At 58.5% G+C, this 16901-nt stretch overlaps 5 protein-coding genes across 5 annotated transcripts; 3 read left to right on the top strand and 2 right to left on the bottom strand.

Annotated features, from left to right (window-relative positions):
- Positions 1–1028: 1028 nt before the first annotated feature.
- On the top strand, positions 1029–1518 carry GGTG_09454 (hypothetical protein; the record flags this gene model as incomplete). The annotated part of the gene is made up of 3 exons (XM_009227304.1): positions 1029–1067; positions 1219–1420; positions 1505–1518. 3 exons carry the CDS (start codon positions 1029–1031, stop codon positions 1516–1518), a joined length of 255 nt encoding a protein of 84 aa, XP_009225568.1.
- A 1006-nt stretch (positions 1519–2524) lies between these two features.
- GGTG_09453 (SNF2 family ATP-dependent chromatin-remodeling factor snf21) lies at positions 2525–9809 on the bottom strand. Its single transcript, XM_009227303.1, has 4 exons — positions 9487–9809; positions 4311–8932; positions 3504–4172; positions 2525–3269 (listed from the first exon to the last, which is right to left on the bottom strand). Exons 2-4 carry the CDS (start codon positions 8898–8900, stop codon positions 3015–3017), a joined length of 5514 nt encoding a protein of 1837 aa, XP_009225567.1. The 5' UTR covers positions 8901–8932; positions 9487–9809; the 3' UTR covers positions 2525–3014.
- A 325-nt stretch (positions 9810–10134) lies between these two features.
- GGTG_09452 (glutathione synthetase large subunit) lies at positions 10135–12376 on the top strand. Its single transcript, XM_009227302.1, has 3 exons — positions 10135–10644; positions 10730–10805; positions 10891–12376. Exons 1-3 carry the CDS (start codon positions 10331–10333, stop codon positions 12115–12117), a joined length of 1617 nt encoding a protein of 538 aa, XP_009225566.1. The 5' UTR covers positions 10135–10330; the 3' UTR covers positions 12118–12376.
- GGTG_09451 (hypothetical protein) lies at positions 12314–13482 on the bottom strand. Its single transcript, XM_009227301.1, has 3 exons — positions 13034–13482; positions 12731–12819; positions 12314–12665 (listed from the first exon to the last, which is right to left on the bottom strand). The coding sequence occupies exons 1-3, from the start codon at positions 13309–13311 to the stop codon at positions 12595–12597; spliced, it is 438 nt and encodes a 145-aa protein (XP_009225565.1). The 5' UTR covers positions 13312–13482; the 3' UTR covers positions 12314–12594.
- Positions 13483–14313: 831 nt separating this feature from the next.
- On the top strand, positions 14314–16404 carry GGTG_09450 (hypothetical protein; the record flags this gene model as incomplete). The annotated part of the gene is made up of 3 exons (XM_009227300.1): positions 14314–15002; positions 15082–15622; positions 15723–16404. The coding sequence occupies exons 1-3, from the start codon at positions 14423–14425 to the stop codon at positions 16402–16404; spliced, it is 1803 nt and encodes a 600-aa protein (XP_009225564.1). The 5' UTR covers positions 14314–14422.
- Between the last annotated feature and the right edge of the window lie 497 nt (positions 16405–16901).

Raw genomic sequence — 16901 nt, 5'->3', positions numbered from 1 at the left:
CGATGCTAGCGCCAAAGCATCACGTCGAAAAGCGGTCTGGTCAGCTGCGGGACTCGCAGGTGCCGAATCGGACTTCGGAGCCACTATGTTTGCCCGCTCTTCTCGAGTCGCTCAAGGTTCCGGCCTTTCTTACCTTTGCGCCGTCCGTGATTGGTTCCCCTTCTGTTGCCTCGGCTCTCCAAATTGCGCGCATTCGGCTGTGGAAACAACACACTGTACTGCACTGCACGGCACTGCCCCTCAATAAACTTTCGATCCTGGTGGGGCCGATGGTCCCTTACGAGAAAACACAAGGGTAAAAAGACAGCGCAGCATTCTGCTCGATTAGCTGGATCAAATGCCGAGAAAGGCCGACGATGACAGCAAAGAAATCACAGATCCTTTTATGGAGGCAACTCTGACGGTTAGAAACACAACAGCACAGGAAACAATAAAACACTCTGGCCCATCCACAGGACGGCGCCGCCAGCCGCAGCCTCCGCAGCTGAAGCCCGACGGACCTGATGCCGGCGCCACCCGTCTGCTGCTAGTCGTAACCCAAAGCCAGCCGAGACCCGCCTCTCGGGCTCAGTCGGGGCTTCCTATATGCATTCCAAATCCCGGAGCTCTCGTCGTTGGCCGGATGTGATGGCCCCTGTCGTATTTGTGTTCGAGGTGGAAAGGCCATCAGTCACGAGACCCAACCTTTGACGGCGACAACACTAGCACTGCCGGATTTTGTAACATGTGATTGGCCCAAGAGCTTAGGCTGACGGTGTGGGTTCCAGTTCGCCTGGCGCTGACCAAATGGCACAGCGCTTGAGGAGCAACAGTGACGGCTAGCCTCGTAGGCGCTTTTGCTACACCTCGGTGAACAGAGCAGGCCCACAAACATACAGCGCTAGAATATGAAGCACAGCACCACCTTGTAATGCTAACTGACTGTTGGCCAGCCGTCTTGGCCAAGCGCACAGTCACCTACACTGCATCTCGGTGAACATGGCAGGAACTCCAATCTCAAGAACCTCTTGTCGGGAAATGTCTGATGGATGCCCACCCGTGATGTTGGCCAGAGCGACAAGCCAGGTGTATTTGATGCATCTTTTGGTGGGCGTTAGATCTTGTCATAGAAACCTCGGCGACATTGGATGAGATATCACGCCCCAATCGTTTATATAAAGCAATCATCTTCACCCTCCACGTCGCTATTCTTATATCCTATTCCGCATCCCTCCCCAGTCCACCTCTCTCCAGCTCTCAGGACCTCGAGGCTTCAACAAGCTACATCTCAAGCCCCCAAACCACAACCATCCCTCCTCCGTCAACTCGCTCCTCTCACAAACCATCGACCTTGGACCCTCAGGCATCATGGGTACAGTCAACCATACTTGCCAGAAGTGCAACACCCCCACCCCGTCTGGCAACCTCTGCAGCGGATGTTGTGAGTAACCCTTTGCTTGTTTGTGCAGGTTCAGATCAAATCGTCCATCCTATTTCTGAGCTGACAATCCTGTCTCTCTTATAGCCATAGGCAACTAAGCTCGCGCCAAAGCCACCGCCATCAGGTCTCGCCCCCGCGAGCTATCTGACATGGCCACGGCAAACAAGGCGCCTCGCCTGAGGTGCTGAGGCGGTTACAAATGTACGATAGGAAGAACCATGTACGATAAGGGTCATGTGTAAGATATGGAGAGACCGATGTACGATAGGGGGTCGTGTACGATAAGGGGAGATCACAGTCGCTCGTTTACAGTCACGCCATGCGCATCGGCTACAACCACCACACTCATCTGGACCCTTTCTTTTGTTAGTCGGGGTTTTACTTGTACAACACAGGAGTTATCGGCTGGGAATACCCGGGTGGCGTTATTGGATGGGTTTGCTTTTTGTATATATGGATGGGCTGGTTACCGTCACGCCCTAGATGGTTTATTCCATTCTTTTGGCGCCAACCTGCTCCAGTCTTGGATCCGTACGTGCTTTCCCCCACGCTCGTCTTCGTCCCAAAGTCACTCCCGCCGTCTTGCATATGCCAAGCAGATATGAAAGCCGTATGTGTGGGGGTCATCAATTTCCGGGGAAGAGGGGGGCCGGGCCGAAAGCTACCCTGATCTGATATCAATGCGTCGATAAAACCCGCTCGTCGGCTCGCAGACAGCGGGACATGTAGTCGGCCCGTGATCAGCCCCAGAGCCGAACCGATAACTACATGTGGGTTTCCTCTCTATGCATCCCAATCCGGTCGTATATATATTTCCCTCACCGTGGTTCTATCTGATGTGGGATTCTTCCATCACAGCATAAATGAGCTAGAAGCAGTTCGATGTTGACAAGGCTGGAAAGTCGCTCTGTCATGCCACCGCAGACGCTGCTGGCGGTACCATGTCAGCGGCCAAGGGCAGAAAGATGTCCTAGACCCTGCAGGACTATTTTCTGAGACGGCTAGAAGAAACACACATCATGCGCAAGATCGGCCTCGTCCCCTACCACGCTCCTGGTGCATTTCCGTGCCGGCGTACCTGGAAAAGACCATCTTTGTTGTGGCATGCAGCATTCCTATGTACGCGTTCACACACACTTCACACTCATAAAATTACAAGGCTAGGCATCTCATAACATGTTCAAGCTCGCCATTCTCCCCGGTACTCCAATATGATGTCCGATAGTGGACAAAGTGAAAGGGGTGTGAAAACCGCGCTGGGGTATATGTGTGGAGGCTAAAAACAAATGCCCATTAGAGATGATCCTGTGTCATGTTTTTTTTCCCTCTCTCTTTTCTTTTTCCTCCACGCTTTCCCAGTGTCATGTTTTGTATCCCCCCGAAGCTCCATCCCGGATCGCAAAAGAGTCCCCGCCGATATGGTGTTACCGTAGTCTAGGATTGTTTGTACAAGCAATGTGTGGTGAAAGGAGACATTTCCCGCGGGATTCCCGTAGACCTGACAGACAAACGAATAAAAAAAAACCCGAAACCAAAAGAAGAGCGCTGTGAATAGATGTCACATTCAAGGCCCCCGCTGGTGCAGCATCGGCTTCTAATCGTCAAGCACCACGGGCGTCTGCGGATCATCACCCGCCCTCCGCTGCGGCGGCGTCTGGATGCCCTCCACGGCCCAGTTCGGCATGCGCGCCGGCCTGTCGCGTCCCGATTTCGTCTTTGCCTTCCTACGTCGAAAGACCTCGTTCATGACCTCCAGGTCCTGCTCGCTCTTGGTCGGCTGTCTAGTCTCTGAGCTGCTCGGGCTGCCCTGTGTCGACCCGCCGTTCAGGCTCACAAATCTTTGCAGACGCTGTATGACGGAGGCGAGAAAGAAGCTAGTGTTAATCAACCGAGTCTAGAAACACACCAGGCCTACTTTGGGGGGGATGGGGGGATAAAAGGTGATAGCGCACTCGGATGCTCAGAGGCGTAGTAGACAAGACGTGGTTCGAACTGTCGAGGCGAGCCTGGAGATAGGTTTTGGAACTGGCGATTCGAACTGTCGATGCCATCCCTGAAGAGACAAGAAGAGTTTGGCTCATACATCAGAATCCTGTGGGCGGGACGGCTGTCGAGGAGCTGCCGCCGCATTTTTGTGTATGGGCGTGCTGCTGGATGTGCCGGGATCAGTGCTAGTCGAAGAAGCACCTGCGCGCTCAGCGAGGTGCTTATCGACCATCTCTTCAAGCTGGGAGACACTCTTAGATGCTATCCGAGCTAGGTCCACTGGATTCTTGGTGATAAGTGTTGTCCAGACACCCTCGTCGCGAGTTAGGGTGTCTATGATGATCCTTGTCTCCGATATCAACGGCAGTCCCGTCCTGTCCCTCTTTTTCAGCTCGTAACCGAAGATTCGGGCAATGTTAGAGACCATCTTCTCGTCCGTCTTCTTCACGAAAGCGGGTGCTCGGGCTTTTATCTCAGCAAGGAAGGTTTCCGATTGGGTCAGGTCCGACGGACCCTGAGCCCGGAATGCGGTCCCTGCCGCAGCGATGGGCTCTGTGGGTCCTTGAGCTTCGCTCAAAGGCTTTGCAGCCACTGCGCTTGGGGGATCCTGGGTTTGAGCAGGAACGGCCTCGGCTGGCTTTGAAAGCTGAGGACCTCCCTGGGGTCCATTCCCTTGCGCCCGGCGCACCCCCACCGTAAGGGGTGTGTTCTGACCAATGGGGTTAGCAGCCGGGGTGGTTGTGTTAGGCACCGCCGCGTCAGGTGTCTGAGTTTGTTGTTGTTGTTGTGTTAGCGCGTCACCTGTCGCCGCCCCCGAGCAATGCAGTACTATTTTTTTGATCCGAGATCGAGCCAGACTAGACTGACACTGGCCGTCTGTCGGCTGGTTGGGCGAGGATGGTACCTTTGACTTCTGTTTCTCCTGCTGCGTTATATAGCTTGGCAGAGGCACGGGAGTCTCTATAGGAGCAGGCTGTCCATTTGACGAAGCGCCGTTCGCCTGTGCCGGCCGGGCCACGGAGCTCGGCGGGGCGGCCCAGCCCGGGGCGACGGCCTGTTGTGGTGCTCGCAAGCCCATAGGCAGCATCTCGGGAGGGGGTGGCGGCACAATCGCAGCTTGTTGCTGAGCCATCCTTGCGTAAGCCTCAGGGTCTGCGAGACGCAGTTGGTTCGCCTTGACCATTCTCTCGGCATCCGCGAGGTCTTCGGGTGAAAGCGTCGACTCTGGCTCCTCCTCCTCGAACAGATCGCCAAGCGCCACCTCGCAGATGCTAGCGTCAGCCGAAGACTTCAAAACGGCGTCGAGCACTTTGTCGTGACCCATTGCGTTGCTGAAGTCGCTCGTCCGATTCATGACCTTGGGCTGCTCTGTCCAGGACGAGTACTTGTTGGCGTATGAGTGCGGGTTCTTCTTGTCGACGACGCGCGATGCAAGCTGCGTCTTGAAAATCGCCTTGCCATGCAGCTTCGGCTCGTAGGTACCCCCTACAATGAGCCAGTATACAAACACAGGTTTGGACTGGCCGATCCTGTATGCACGCCCGATGGCCTGCTGCTCGTTGACTGGCGACCACTTGAAGTCCATGATCACAATGCGGTTTGCGCCCTGGATGTTCAAGCCAACGCCGCCGGCCGTCGTCGAGATCAAATATACCTCGTCCAGGTTCTGGTTGAACTTAGCGACCAAGCCTTGGCGCCTCGATATCACGGTCTTGCCATCGAGCCTCGAGTACGGCTTCCTGAGAGTCTTCATGACGCTTTCGAGGAAGTCGAGGGTTGGGATGCTGGAGCTGAAGAGTAGCACCTTGTCCTTCTGTGCTTTTGCCTCCTCCAAGATGCGCAGCAGAACAACCATCTTGTGGGACAGTGAAAACTCTCCAGAGTCGCGAACATTGAGGCACTTGATGAGTTCTCCAACAAGGTCCCGCGGCAGCATAGATTCCCCCTTACCCCTACTCCCCTTCTCTCCCTGGTCCTTGGCCGCCCTGGACTTCGCGGAGACCGTCCCCTTGCCCCAGTTGTCTTTAATCTCTTTCAGCCTGGTTAAGAAAACCCTGGGGTGGGCCAGGAGCATGCTCAGTTGGCTGACTTGGTCAAACAGATGCAGGATTGACGGCATATTTTCCCGCACTTCGGTGCGTGAGAAGTATTCCATGTACATCGAGTATGCGTCCATCTGAAGCTTGGTCAGTGGAACGTAGATGATGAACTCCTTCTTCGGCGGCAGTTGATCTTTGAGGGCGGCCATGGTCATGCGATGAATCTTTGGTGCAACCGTGTCCTTGAGCGCCTTGAGGAGCTTGAGCGCCTTCCTCTTCTCGCCCGAACTGCTGTCCTGGTAGAGGCCTTCCTGGATTGGAGTTGCGTAGACCGAGGCAAACTCCTCGGGCGGTCCAAGATAATTTGGAGCAACCCAGTTGACCATGGCGTAGTAGTCCTTGACCGAGTTTGCCAGCGGGGACCCAGTCATGGCAATTCGAGTCTTGGTTTTGAAGCGGGCTGTGTGCATGCTTGTTTTGGAGGCCGAGTTCTTCATGTGGTGTGCCTCGTCTCCGACCACGATGTTGGGCGTCTCTTTCAGCAGCTCGACCTCGGCCTCTGAACCCCTCTCGGAGAGGATTCGGAACATTGGGTAGCCCACGATGAGAACACCGCCGTTCTTGGCCCACTCCTGGACCACGCCGAACCTGTCTTCAAGCTCTGGAAGCTCCGCATCAACCTTGTAGTATTTCCCCAGGATTCCCATCGGCGCCCAGCGGGCGAGCTCGTCTAGCCAGTTCTGGACGAGGCCTGACGGGCACAGGACGAGGGTCTTGGACTCCCGCAGCTCCTCGGGGATCTGCGAGAACAGGGACGGGTCGTCCGACAGGGACGCCTCGGCTATGGCGACGAGGAGGCAGATGACCTGCATGGTTTTGCCCAGGCCCATCGTGTGGGCGAGCAGACAGCCCTGCGAGTTTTCCTCGTCGGCGATGACCTGATTCCACATGAAGCGTACGCCCTGGATCTGATGGTCTTTGATGCTATCAGCCATCTGGTTTGTCACGTAGATTAGGCCGTGCGACTCCTCCTTCGTCTCGTTGATGATAAGCCGCGACTTTTCGCCCGACACGGTGCCCATGGACGCCAGTTGCCTGCGCAGTGCATGCCTCCGCTCTTCCTGTTGCTCCAGTCGTCGCTTGTCGTTTTCTCGCATGTCCATCGCCCCCTTGTCACGCTTCACCTGCTTCCGCTTCTTAGACGGAGACCCTTCTACCTCTAGATCCGAGAAATCGACGTCCTCGAGAACCTTGTCCGGCTGAGGGAAAGTGTCTGCGATACTGGCCATGAAGTTGCTGAATTCGCCAAGCCTGTCTCGTGTCTTCAAGACCCTCTCCGCTGAAACTCTTCCTAGCACACGCTTTATCCAGGACTGCGCGTCGGGCTTCTGGCTGGGGTCGGTGTAGACTAAGAACAGTCGGGTGAAGACACAGGCAGCGTGAAGCTCCGGCGAGCCCACACTTGCCTGGCTGCTCTGGCTGTCCAGTGGTGGCCTCTGAACATGTCCGAAAGAGGGCGTGACAAGCTCATTCTCGATCTTCTCCGGCGTAAGTGACTTGATGCGCGAAAAGACATCCGAACGTGTGTCGACGTCGAGATTGAACAGCATGGTTATGACCATCCGCTTGCCATCGCTCAGGCTCTGCCAGTGTTCCAGCCCATAGGCAGCAATGCCTACTGGGTCATTGAGTGTTGATGCCGGTAGCGCGATAGGTGGCACAGAGTCGGCGGGAAGCGAAGAAGGTGCAGGGTAGCGGGGCTTCTTCGGCGTATCTCCCGTCAGATCAATGACTTCACTCTCGTCAACCGGGAGAGTTATTCCGTGGCTAGGGGCCGGCTGGCGTTCGAGGTCTGACAGAAGAGGCTTCCTGTCCTCGTCAACGTCCAAATCTCCAGGGGCGGTCACTCCAGAATCCACATTCGCGTCGTCCTGGGAATCCATGGCGGCGTCCCCGTCCTTCTCTATCACCTCGGGGGCAGGACCCTCCATAGACACATCGCCATCATCCACAACGAAATCGCCGATGTCGTCGGACTCCGAATCGCTCGTCAGCTCGTCGGCCTCGACGCCATCTTCGATCAACTTGACCTTGGGAGCCTTTGGAGGTCGCGGTCTTGGGGCAACTTTGGGTCGCTCAGGCTCAGTGAGGCTGCTGAGGACGCCGATGAGCCAGTGACTGTGCATCCTGGCATACACAGTCGGTTGTAGAGACTCTCGGTGCTTAGGCAGGTCCGCCTTTTGGAAGGTCTGATCATCGCTGATAGAGTCGCAGATCTTGGAAAGACGAGCATCGAGCTCAGTCGCCTCCTTCTTCGTCAGCCGGAGAAGGTGCGCTCTATTGCTTCCCCGACGCCGAGCGTTGTTCCAGACGCTGTGGGCTTTATTCTGGTGCTTGGGGAGCTTCTCGGTACGCCACTCTTCCTCCAGCTCTGAGACCAAGTTCTCCAAAAATCCGGAAATCTCATCTGCAGTGAAGGTCTCTTGCTGCTTCGTCTTCTGCTCGCGCTCAAGTCGCTCTTCCTCCATCTCCTTCCAGGTATCGGTGTCGTAGCCTTCCGAGTCGCTCTCACCATACGGCCTGAGAACCACGTCAGGAGTGGCTTGTCTTGCGCGCTGCACTTTCTTCCCGGCAAGGGGCGCTCCGCGAAGGTTAGTCTGGAGGTACTTCCTCATCGACCGGGACATGGCAATGCGATGGCCAGCAGGGCGGCTGGCGCTGATTCCCGACGTGAACGAGAATTCGAGGTGCCCTGGGTCAAGGACGCCGAAATCCTCTCCGGCCGGGTCGGCATCTGGTTCGAAATCGTCCGACAGTATGGGCCTGCTTGCATAATAGCGGTGCTCGGAAACTGAGTGCTGGAAGTCATGTTGTGACTCGGCGGTGCTGGCAGCCGTTTGGACCTCAGTGCTGGCGGCAACCGGGGCGAAGCCAATCACTGTGTCGGCTTGATTAGGTATTGCGCGAGGCGTGTCGCGCCTAGGCGTGGGCTCGACGTTTCGTGGTGCTAGGCGTCTCCTCTTGCGCGGGCCATCATCCGCTTCAGGCCTCGCCTCGATCAACGAGACTGGTACGAGGGGCTCTGGTCCAAGCGGGAAGGAGGAGTTGACAGCATCCGTAGCTTTTACCGATGGCTCAACTGCCTCATCTCTACCAGGAGATGATTCGCCTTTGACCTCATGACGATACTTCTTGCTGCGAGCTCGAAACTGCTCAATGGCTGCCAGCAAGAAGCGCTTGTGAGGGAATTTTTTGATGCCCAGATCGGCGAACACGTCAACTGTGGTGCCGGCATAGCGCAAGAGAAACTCGCCATCCGCCTCGAGGTCAAGAATCTTCTCCTCGAGGGCGGCAGGGTCAGGACGGGTGCCCTTGGAAGGCGGCGTCCAGGAGTGATTATCCGTGCAAAGCTCCCGGACCAGCCTGTTCGAGTCAAAGTCCCACGGGTCTTCCATGACGAGAAGGACTATTTGAAGCCACGCGACTACTAGACGTGAGTTAGTTGGTGAAGGTGGGCGGATGGCCGTACTGTCAAATAAAAAAAATGCGGTAGCGGCCATGAGGCCAGGTGAGGATGCTGGAGCTGAGACGAAACTGAGAGAGAGCCGCCCGCAGGACTGCTGCGAGCACCTAAAGAGGCGCTGGCAGCAACTATGACGCTGACGCAACAAGGCAGAGATGCATGAGAGTAGGAAGAGAACCGGAGCGGTTACCCCCGATCCAGGGTGGCCAGGATCTGAGAGGAAAAACGAAGAAAAGGTATCTCGAGTAGGCGCGGGTGATGGTATTTAGAGATGATCCTAAAGAGAAGCCATGTCGAGGCGCAAAGCCGGACCAGGAAGCTGCCGCCCAGATCAAGACAGGCATTGAGATGTCCGAGTGGAGAGCGGAGCGAGGGCCAAAGATCCGTGCCACGCGCACCTCGAGCTCCGACCCGACTATTGACTTCTCGGCAGGCTTCTGCGAGAGGTAAAAGCCTCGCGCCATAGGCAGCTCGAGGAAATGAAAAGACGGAGGAACGGAGGAAGAGGCTGGACAAACCATTGATGGCAGGATGATGTTGATTGGAGGGCGGAAGGTTGGCCTGGTGCCACCAACGGCAGCAGGGAAGCTGAGGAACCTTGTCGAGAGCAAACAAATACCACCTTCGGGACCCGGCAGTGGGAACAAAAGCGCCGTCTCTTGCAAGAGTGCGGGCGACTCCAACGGCGGTGAAAGTGCTATACGCTCCCCGATCACCACTAGTCAGTCGACCGGCTGGGCGTGCTAGAGTCTCGAGGGCGACGCTGACGTGTGGGTGGAGAGTCTGGAGGGAAGGTGGGCGACGCGACAGGGCGCGACCTTGGGTGTGGGATCAGAGACTTTGTCGGGTGTTCACGTGGCCGAAATCGCGCAGGGTTCAAGCTGAAAAATGGTGCCCGTGTGTGGCCCGTGCGCGGACCCCACGTGCTTCATGCTGCATGGGCCGAGTTTTTTTTTTGTCACAGCGAAAAACAGCCCGAGTTGGGATGTTGCTGAACTATCAGTGTTGTTGGGCGTTGACAAAGTGGAGAAGAGCTGCAAACCCAACCCCAGGGTGTATGGATCAGGCTTAGTGAGCTGTGCTGTGGGGAGCACGGGCTGTGGGTCTCGATCCTGGTCGCGGGGTCCTTGCTGAGCGGCAGCGGAGGTCTCAGACAGCGGGATTATTGCGCGGGCCGCCGCTGACGAATCCGGGTTCTAGAACGAGCAATTAGGCTGGTGAACAAATACTCGGAGCGAGAAGCCTTGTGAGGGGGCTGGAACGCCACGCCGTCTTTCCTAAAACTGTGGGCCGAGCAGAAACTCTTGGTGTGTTTGGAATCTTGGTTGACAAACTCACCTTGTCTATCGTGTACTATCAAACATGCCATCAACACAACCAGGCGCCGCTACTTCCCTGGGCCCTCCTGCTCTCGATGATGCCGAGACGGAGAGGCTGGTACAGACCGTCAAGGACTGGACCATCGCGCATGGCCTCGCGGTCCGCCCGCCCCCGGTCCTGGTGGCCGCCGAGGCCGACCCTGCCGGCGTCCTGGCCACGAGCGTCGCGGTGACGCTGTTTCCCAGCCCGTTCCCCAAGAACTGCTTCGAGCAGGCTCAGGCCGCCCAGAAGCCGTATAATGAGCTCTATGCCAAGATCAGTCAAGACGAGGACTTTCTCCGCCAAATGGTCGAGGAGTGGGTGGTTTCCTGTACTTGAGATGGTAAAAGATGCGTCGGGTAGAGAGGTGCCCACTAACACAAAATTTCCATCTCCACCTAGGGTCATGGATGGAGACGAGTTCATCTCCAAGTTATGGGGTGTCCACCTGAAGGTCAAAGAAGAAGGCTATGTCCAAGTGCGTTCGTTATCTTGCATAGGCCAGATCTAGCTTCTCCTTTGCCACCAAATATATGACTAACAGAACTACCACCACGCCACAGGATCTCTCCCTCGGCCTCTTCAGGTCTGACTACATGGTACACCAGGACCTGACCGCGCCCGACTCGGTGCCGCAGGTCAAGCAGGTCGAGTTCAACACCATCGCCTCCTCCTTTGGCGGCCTCTCGGCACAGACGTCGGCGCTGCACAGGTATCTCGCTAGGGCCGAGTACCCGCTGCTCGGGGACCCGCGCCCCGCCGGCAGCCTCGACCTGCCCGAGAACCAGAGCACGCAGGAGCTGGCGGCGGGCCTGCGCGCCGCCTTCGAGGCCTACCCGGCGGCCTCGGAGGAGCTCGGGCACGAGCGCTGCGTCGTCTTCCTCGTCCAGGACGGCGAGCGCAACGTCTTTGACCAGCGCCACCTCGAGTACGAGGTCCAGGGCGGCAGCGGCAGCGGCAGCAACAACAAGGCCCACATCCCCGTCTTCAGGCTGCCCTTCTCCCAGATCCTGGCCCGCACGACCGTGGCCGCCACGCCGCGCCGGCAGCTCCTCTACAGCCCGCCCAGCAGTCCCGGGCGGGCGTTCGAGGTGGCCGTCGTGTACATGCGCGCGGGGTACGGGCCGGGCGACTACAAAGACGACGCGGCGTGGGCCGGGCGGCTGCAGATCGAACGGTCCGGGGCCATCAAGTGCCCGACGGTGCTGACGCAGCTGGCGGGCATGAAGAAAGTGCAGCAGGTGCTGGCCGCCGCGCCACCTTCCTCCTCGTCGTCCTCGTCGCCACCCCCGCCGCTTGGGCTGGGCCGGTTCGTGCCCGAGGACTCGGCCGCCTCGCAGGCGCTGCGGCGGACGTTTGCAAACATTCACCCACTCGACGGCTCGGCCGCGGGGCTCGAGGGCCGGCGGCTGGCGCTGGACGCGCGCGAGTGCCTGCGCCACGTGCTCAAGCCGCAGCGCGAGGGCGGCGGCAACAACCACTACCGCGCCGCCATCCCGCCCTTCCTGGGGTCGCTGCCGGGCGGGCCGTCGCACTGGCGGTCCTACATCCTGATGGAGCTCATCACGCCGCCGCCCGTGGCCAACGTCATCCTGCGCAACGGCAAGGTCGAGCGCGGCGGCGTCATCTGCGAGCTAGGCGTCTTCGGGACCTGCCTCTGGAACAACAGGACGGGCGAGGTGCTGCGCAACGAGACGGGCGGGTACCTCCTGCGCACCAAGGGGGACCAGAGCGAGGAGGGCGGGGTGGCGGCCGGGTTTGGCTGCATGGACTCTTGTGTGTTGGTCTGAAGTGCCGTATTGACGTATGCAGATTAGGTACGAGGCAAAGACAAATTTCATGATGGCGTTGTCTTGGTAGTTTGTTTGTAGAGACCTGATTATTACTTGATGTGTCGTGAAGTTTAGGGGGAGGGAGAGCATCTCAACTATGTGTCCCTTAGCCCCAAGCAAGACAGTCAACTTGACAGCATTCGACACCTAGCGCCTCTTAAGCCGCAGCTAGCATCAATAACACCACTTCCGAAGCTATCTCTAATTTGAGATGTCTTTAATATCATAACATTAGGGGCAGAATAGTGTACATTTGCGGGTGCTCGCCCCAACAGCCAATACATACACTATCGACAGTAGTGGCTAATCCGCTATAAAGCTGCCAGCGAGCCCAAATAGGAGAGAAAGGTCGGCAAGACACTCTTAGTTGTAGGCTCATGACTCTACCTCTAGGCTAGAGCGTCACCTCACTCCCCGTCACAGGAGTTGGCGTCTTTACTCCTGCTGTGGCGCCTGCTGCTGGTCCTGCTCATGCGATTGGGGCCGCTTGAGCAGCTCAAGGTTGCCTTTTACACGAGGAGTCAGCATTGCGCAGCCCACACTATAGTGCCAGGGGAGAGGATCTGCTTACGCTGGGTGATGTTGAGGGCGCTGCGCAACTTGCCCTCTGTGTCCTCGTAGGTATTCATGGAAGCATCGCCATCGACGTAGACCATACAGCTGCGGAGAGAGGAGGGGAATGGTCAGCAACAGGAATGAGGGAAACGAAAGTGACTAGATAACTCCAACATGCCACATGCCGTCTCGCCCACGAAAGCAGAAAGCAGACGAGGGGTGCTTGACAGCCCCTGGACCCATATCCCTAACCCCTCTTCAAAGCACAAGGGTATGCCCCTCCCCTCAACACTCCCATCACTATAAACCGTCGACTCACCCCTTAGGCAGGGCCAGGACAAAGTCCCTGCGGGGACCCTCGGCCTCGAAGCTGGTGACCCTGAACCAGCTGGTCTTGCGGTTGTCCTTGGGACCCGCGTTGGTGGCGATGGCGTACTTGACGATCTCGCGGCCGCTGCTGGTGACGGACAGCTCGGGCGCGTCCGCCAGGTTGCCGATGAGCTGGATGCGGGCCAGGGACCTGGGCGAGGTTGTGCTGAAGGCCCGGGCGGCGATGCGCGGGGCGGCGACGGCGCGGCGGGCGAGGAACGACGACATGGCTGAGGTTTCGCTGGGGGTAGAGGCGACGAGTGAGTGGTGGGATGGTGGCGGGCTCAAGCTTCTGGTGGAGTGCTCGGGATTTTTTTTGAGGCTATCGTTTGCGAATTTTCAATTGCGCCTCGTGTGGGGGCAGCATGGAGCTCAGGCCAAGCTGCAATTGCGGGCGCATCGCGACGCGCAGAGGTGTTGACCACGCGCGGATTAGATTGCGCACGGACTATGAGGTGGTGGTGTGGTGGCTCGTGCGTCTTGATTGGCCAATCATCGACGTAGCATCAATCAGGTACTGGCGAAAAAGGGGAGAACATCTACGACATCAGCATCAAACGCTCGACGAGAACGACAAACGCCGTTGGGTTCTGATGCGCATTCTACTACAACTCGTCTCTATAGCCCAAATCCCGCAAGAACACCGAGACAAGGGAGTGGCTCTAGACTCCTATCACAGAATGGCAGCGCGTGCTCACCTCGGATCGCCACCGTCCCGGCTATTCAGCCTCGCAGATGGCAGGCCAAGCAGCTCTCTGCGCCGCCCGGACCCGAAATAGCCCGCCTATTGCTTTTGCTTGCGGAATGCTATCTGTCACTTATTTTTTGTCTGAGCGAGCGCGGGGGCTCGTTCCGGGTGCAGCGAGGGCGGCTGTTGTGTGGGGCGCGGCGTCTATCCACCAAACCGCTTTCTGGTCTGAATAGAAGTTCTGAATAGACTCAATTCTATAACCCAAACCGCCCCCATACCTATCACTGCTGTCCCTTTTCCGCCCCTCGCCTTTCAGCGCCGCTGCATCCGGCTTTTGCCCATATATCAGATGTGATCAAACCTGAATAGGCCCTCTCAATGACATTTCTATTCAGGGCCAAAAATGGTTACCGACAACGTCCGCCCTTTGGGCAAAGCAGGTGCTGTTCTTGACCTGCCCCGGGACGATACATGAGGAGCAAACATGCCCAGATCAAAGACAAAGGTCTCGGGCCCTCCAAAACCTGCAGCTGCTAGTTTCTCGAGCGAGAAAGGGCACCATCGTATCTCGGAAGCTGCGCTGCTTCGACTCTTTTCTCCCTCTCTTGACTTGTAGCCATCACAGGACTTTCCAAAACTCCAGAAGTCATGTCGACGCCAGACACTCCGCCTCCTACAAGCAGCCCCGGCCTGGTCGCCGACCTCGTCTGCCGGACGGTGCTGGCCGTGTTGGCCAACGTCGCCATCTGGGTGCCGTTCCGGCTGCTGTGGAAGAACGGCGAGTTCGGGGCGACGCTCCTGTGCGGCGTCGTCATGCTCATGAACACCATCTACTTCATCAACGGCCTCATCTGGCGCGACGACGACACGGCGAGCTGGTACGACGGCACCGGCTGGTGCGACCTGCAGGCCTACACCATCCTGCCGCTCCGCACCCTGTACGCGGCCTCCGTCATGGTCATCATGCGCCACCTGGCCCAGCAGCTCAACCTCTCGCGCGTCTCGGGCCTGACGCACGCCGAGAAGCGTCGCCGCAACCTCGTCCAGGCCGCCATCGTCTTCCCGCTCCCGCTGCTGCAGGTCGCCCTGACCTACCCGCTCCTGCAGACGCGCTACGCCATCATGCCGCTGCTCGGGTGCGAGCCGTACCTTGCGTCGAACCCGCTGTCCTTGACCTTTTTCGTCCTCGCCCAGCCCGTGTTCTGCGTGGGGGCTCTGGTATATTCTGGTTAGTGCCCCCTCAGGATGGGTAAACAAAGGTCGTCGCCCTCACTTGCGGAACGGAGAGCTGACTTCAGCGTGTGCAGTCCTGGCGTTCAAACGCTTCCGAGCGATCAAAAAGACCACCGACGCGGTCCACTCCAACAACAGCAGCGTGGCGTCGAGGGCGAACCGCACCAAGCGCAAGCTCTACGGCATGACGCTCTCCATCCTGCTCCCCTACGCGATCCTCACCTTCGCCTTCCTGTACCGCAACCTCGTGTCCTCGGACACGACGTGGGCCGAGCCGTACAGCTTCTCGGTGGTGCAGGGCAACCCGCTGTGGAACAGGGTGCTCTACGTCACGAGCGCCCAGGCCGGCTTCGGGCTCATGCAGCTCAACTACGTGGCCGTCGTCACCGCTATCCCCATCTTCCTCTTCTTCGGCACCAGCAGCGAGGCCATCAACACCTGGCGCCGCTTCCTGCTCGCCCTGGGGCTGGGCCGCGTCTTCCCGGGCCTGCAGGAGGAGTACGACCCGGACCGGCCGCGCAAGGGCAGCGGTAGCAGCGCGGGAAGGAACCCGCACTCGCTGCAGTCGTGGGCGGCGTCGACGTTCTCGGCTGACAGGAAGTCGTCTCTGGCCAAGTAAGCTTACTCTCTCTCTCCTCCACGCCCCAGGCCCGGGCGGCAAGTGTGCTCTACAACTTTACATCTATCTCTCATACCTAACACGGTCTTCTCACAGGCACCACGAGCAGCCCCTCTCGACCACCTCGCCCAATCACAGAGGCAGCACCTCCAAGGGAGACGCGGTGCCCCCGTCGGCCGGCGTGGCCTCGACCCACAGCCAGCTCCCCATCGTCTCGCACGACGACGACGACGACGAGATCCAACTCCCCCGGCGAGTTCCGTGGCTGTTCCGCACCACCCTGGCGACGCCGCTAAAGATGCCGCCGCTCTCCTTCCCCAAGTTCGGCAGGCACAAGAGCAACACTCGGCCGTCGCCGGCGCCGGCCACAGCCATGGCAGCAGACATCTCATCCCGCCTATCCGCATCTGGATCTCTTCCAGGCGCTGGGGCTAGCGGCAACCGCGGCCGACCGCTGTCGAGGGACGCCGGCCCGCACGCCGGCCGCCACCAACAGCAGCAGCAGCACCCGGCCACGCGGTGGGAACAGAGCCCCACGGGCTCGGCCGTCGAGACGCGGGTCTGGTCTAGCGAGCCGTCCCCGCAGCGCCCGGCGGCGACGGCAGGCGGCGGCCGCGCGCAGCAGCAGCAGCAGGAGACGGACCAGGAGGCGGACCCGGTCCACCCGGGAGTGCGAGTGCGGACCGACATCGCGACGCGGTCGCTCCACCGCGCGTCCATGGGCAGCCTAGACGAGATGGCCCCGGGCACCAAGAGGGTCGGGGGCTGGGGCGTGTGATGGCGGCGCACAAGGGGTGCTTTGGTTTTGTGCTCGGGTCTATTCTCTTCGTTGTGCTTCTCGGTATCCGGTGTTTGACAGTGCTCTGGCTTTGTGCTGACCTCTATCCCGTTCACTAATTCTCCATCTACTTCTCGAGATCATTGGGTTGCCGGTTCTGGAAGATGCCGCGACATTACGTTCTACTCGCGTCCCTTTGATCCTAGGTCTTGATATCTACCAACTTGGTGCCGAAATAAACACATGAATCCTCCGCATCCACTCGACACTTAGATCTTGACACTTGAGGGACGGAGTAATTCAGCCCGACGCCGTATATTGCTGCTCCACGGTGGCGGCGTCCCCGGCCTGATGCCCCTGAGGAACCCAGGCTTGCCACCGCCACGGCGTGATTCTCACATTGCAGAGGCGCTGTGGCCATCGGATCCTAATACACAAGAGCCACCCATGGGACGATTGGTCATGGGCGGCGGCACACCCTGCTGCAAGGGGATATC

Source organism: Gaeumannomyces tritici (genome assembly GCF_000145635.1).
Source record: "Gaeumannomyces tritici R3-111a-1 unplaced genomic scaffold supercont2.5, whole genome shotgun sequence".
Taxonomy (NCBI): Eukaryota; Fungi; Ascomycota; class Sordariomycetes; order Magnaporthales; family Magnaporthaceae; genus Gaeumannomyces; species Gaeumannomyces tritici.
The sequence above is the reverse complement of the archived record's forward strand: the minus strand, read 5'-3'. Positions and strand labels throughout refer to the sequence as shown.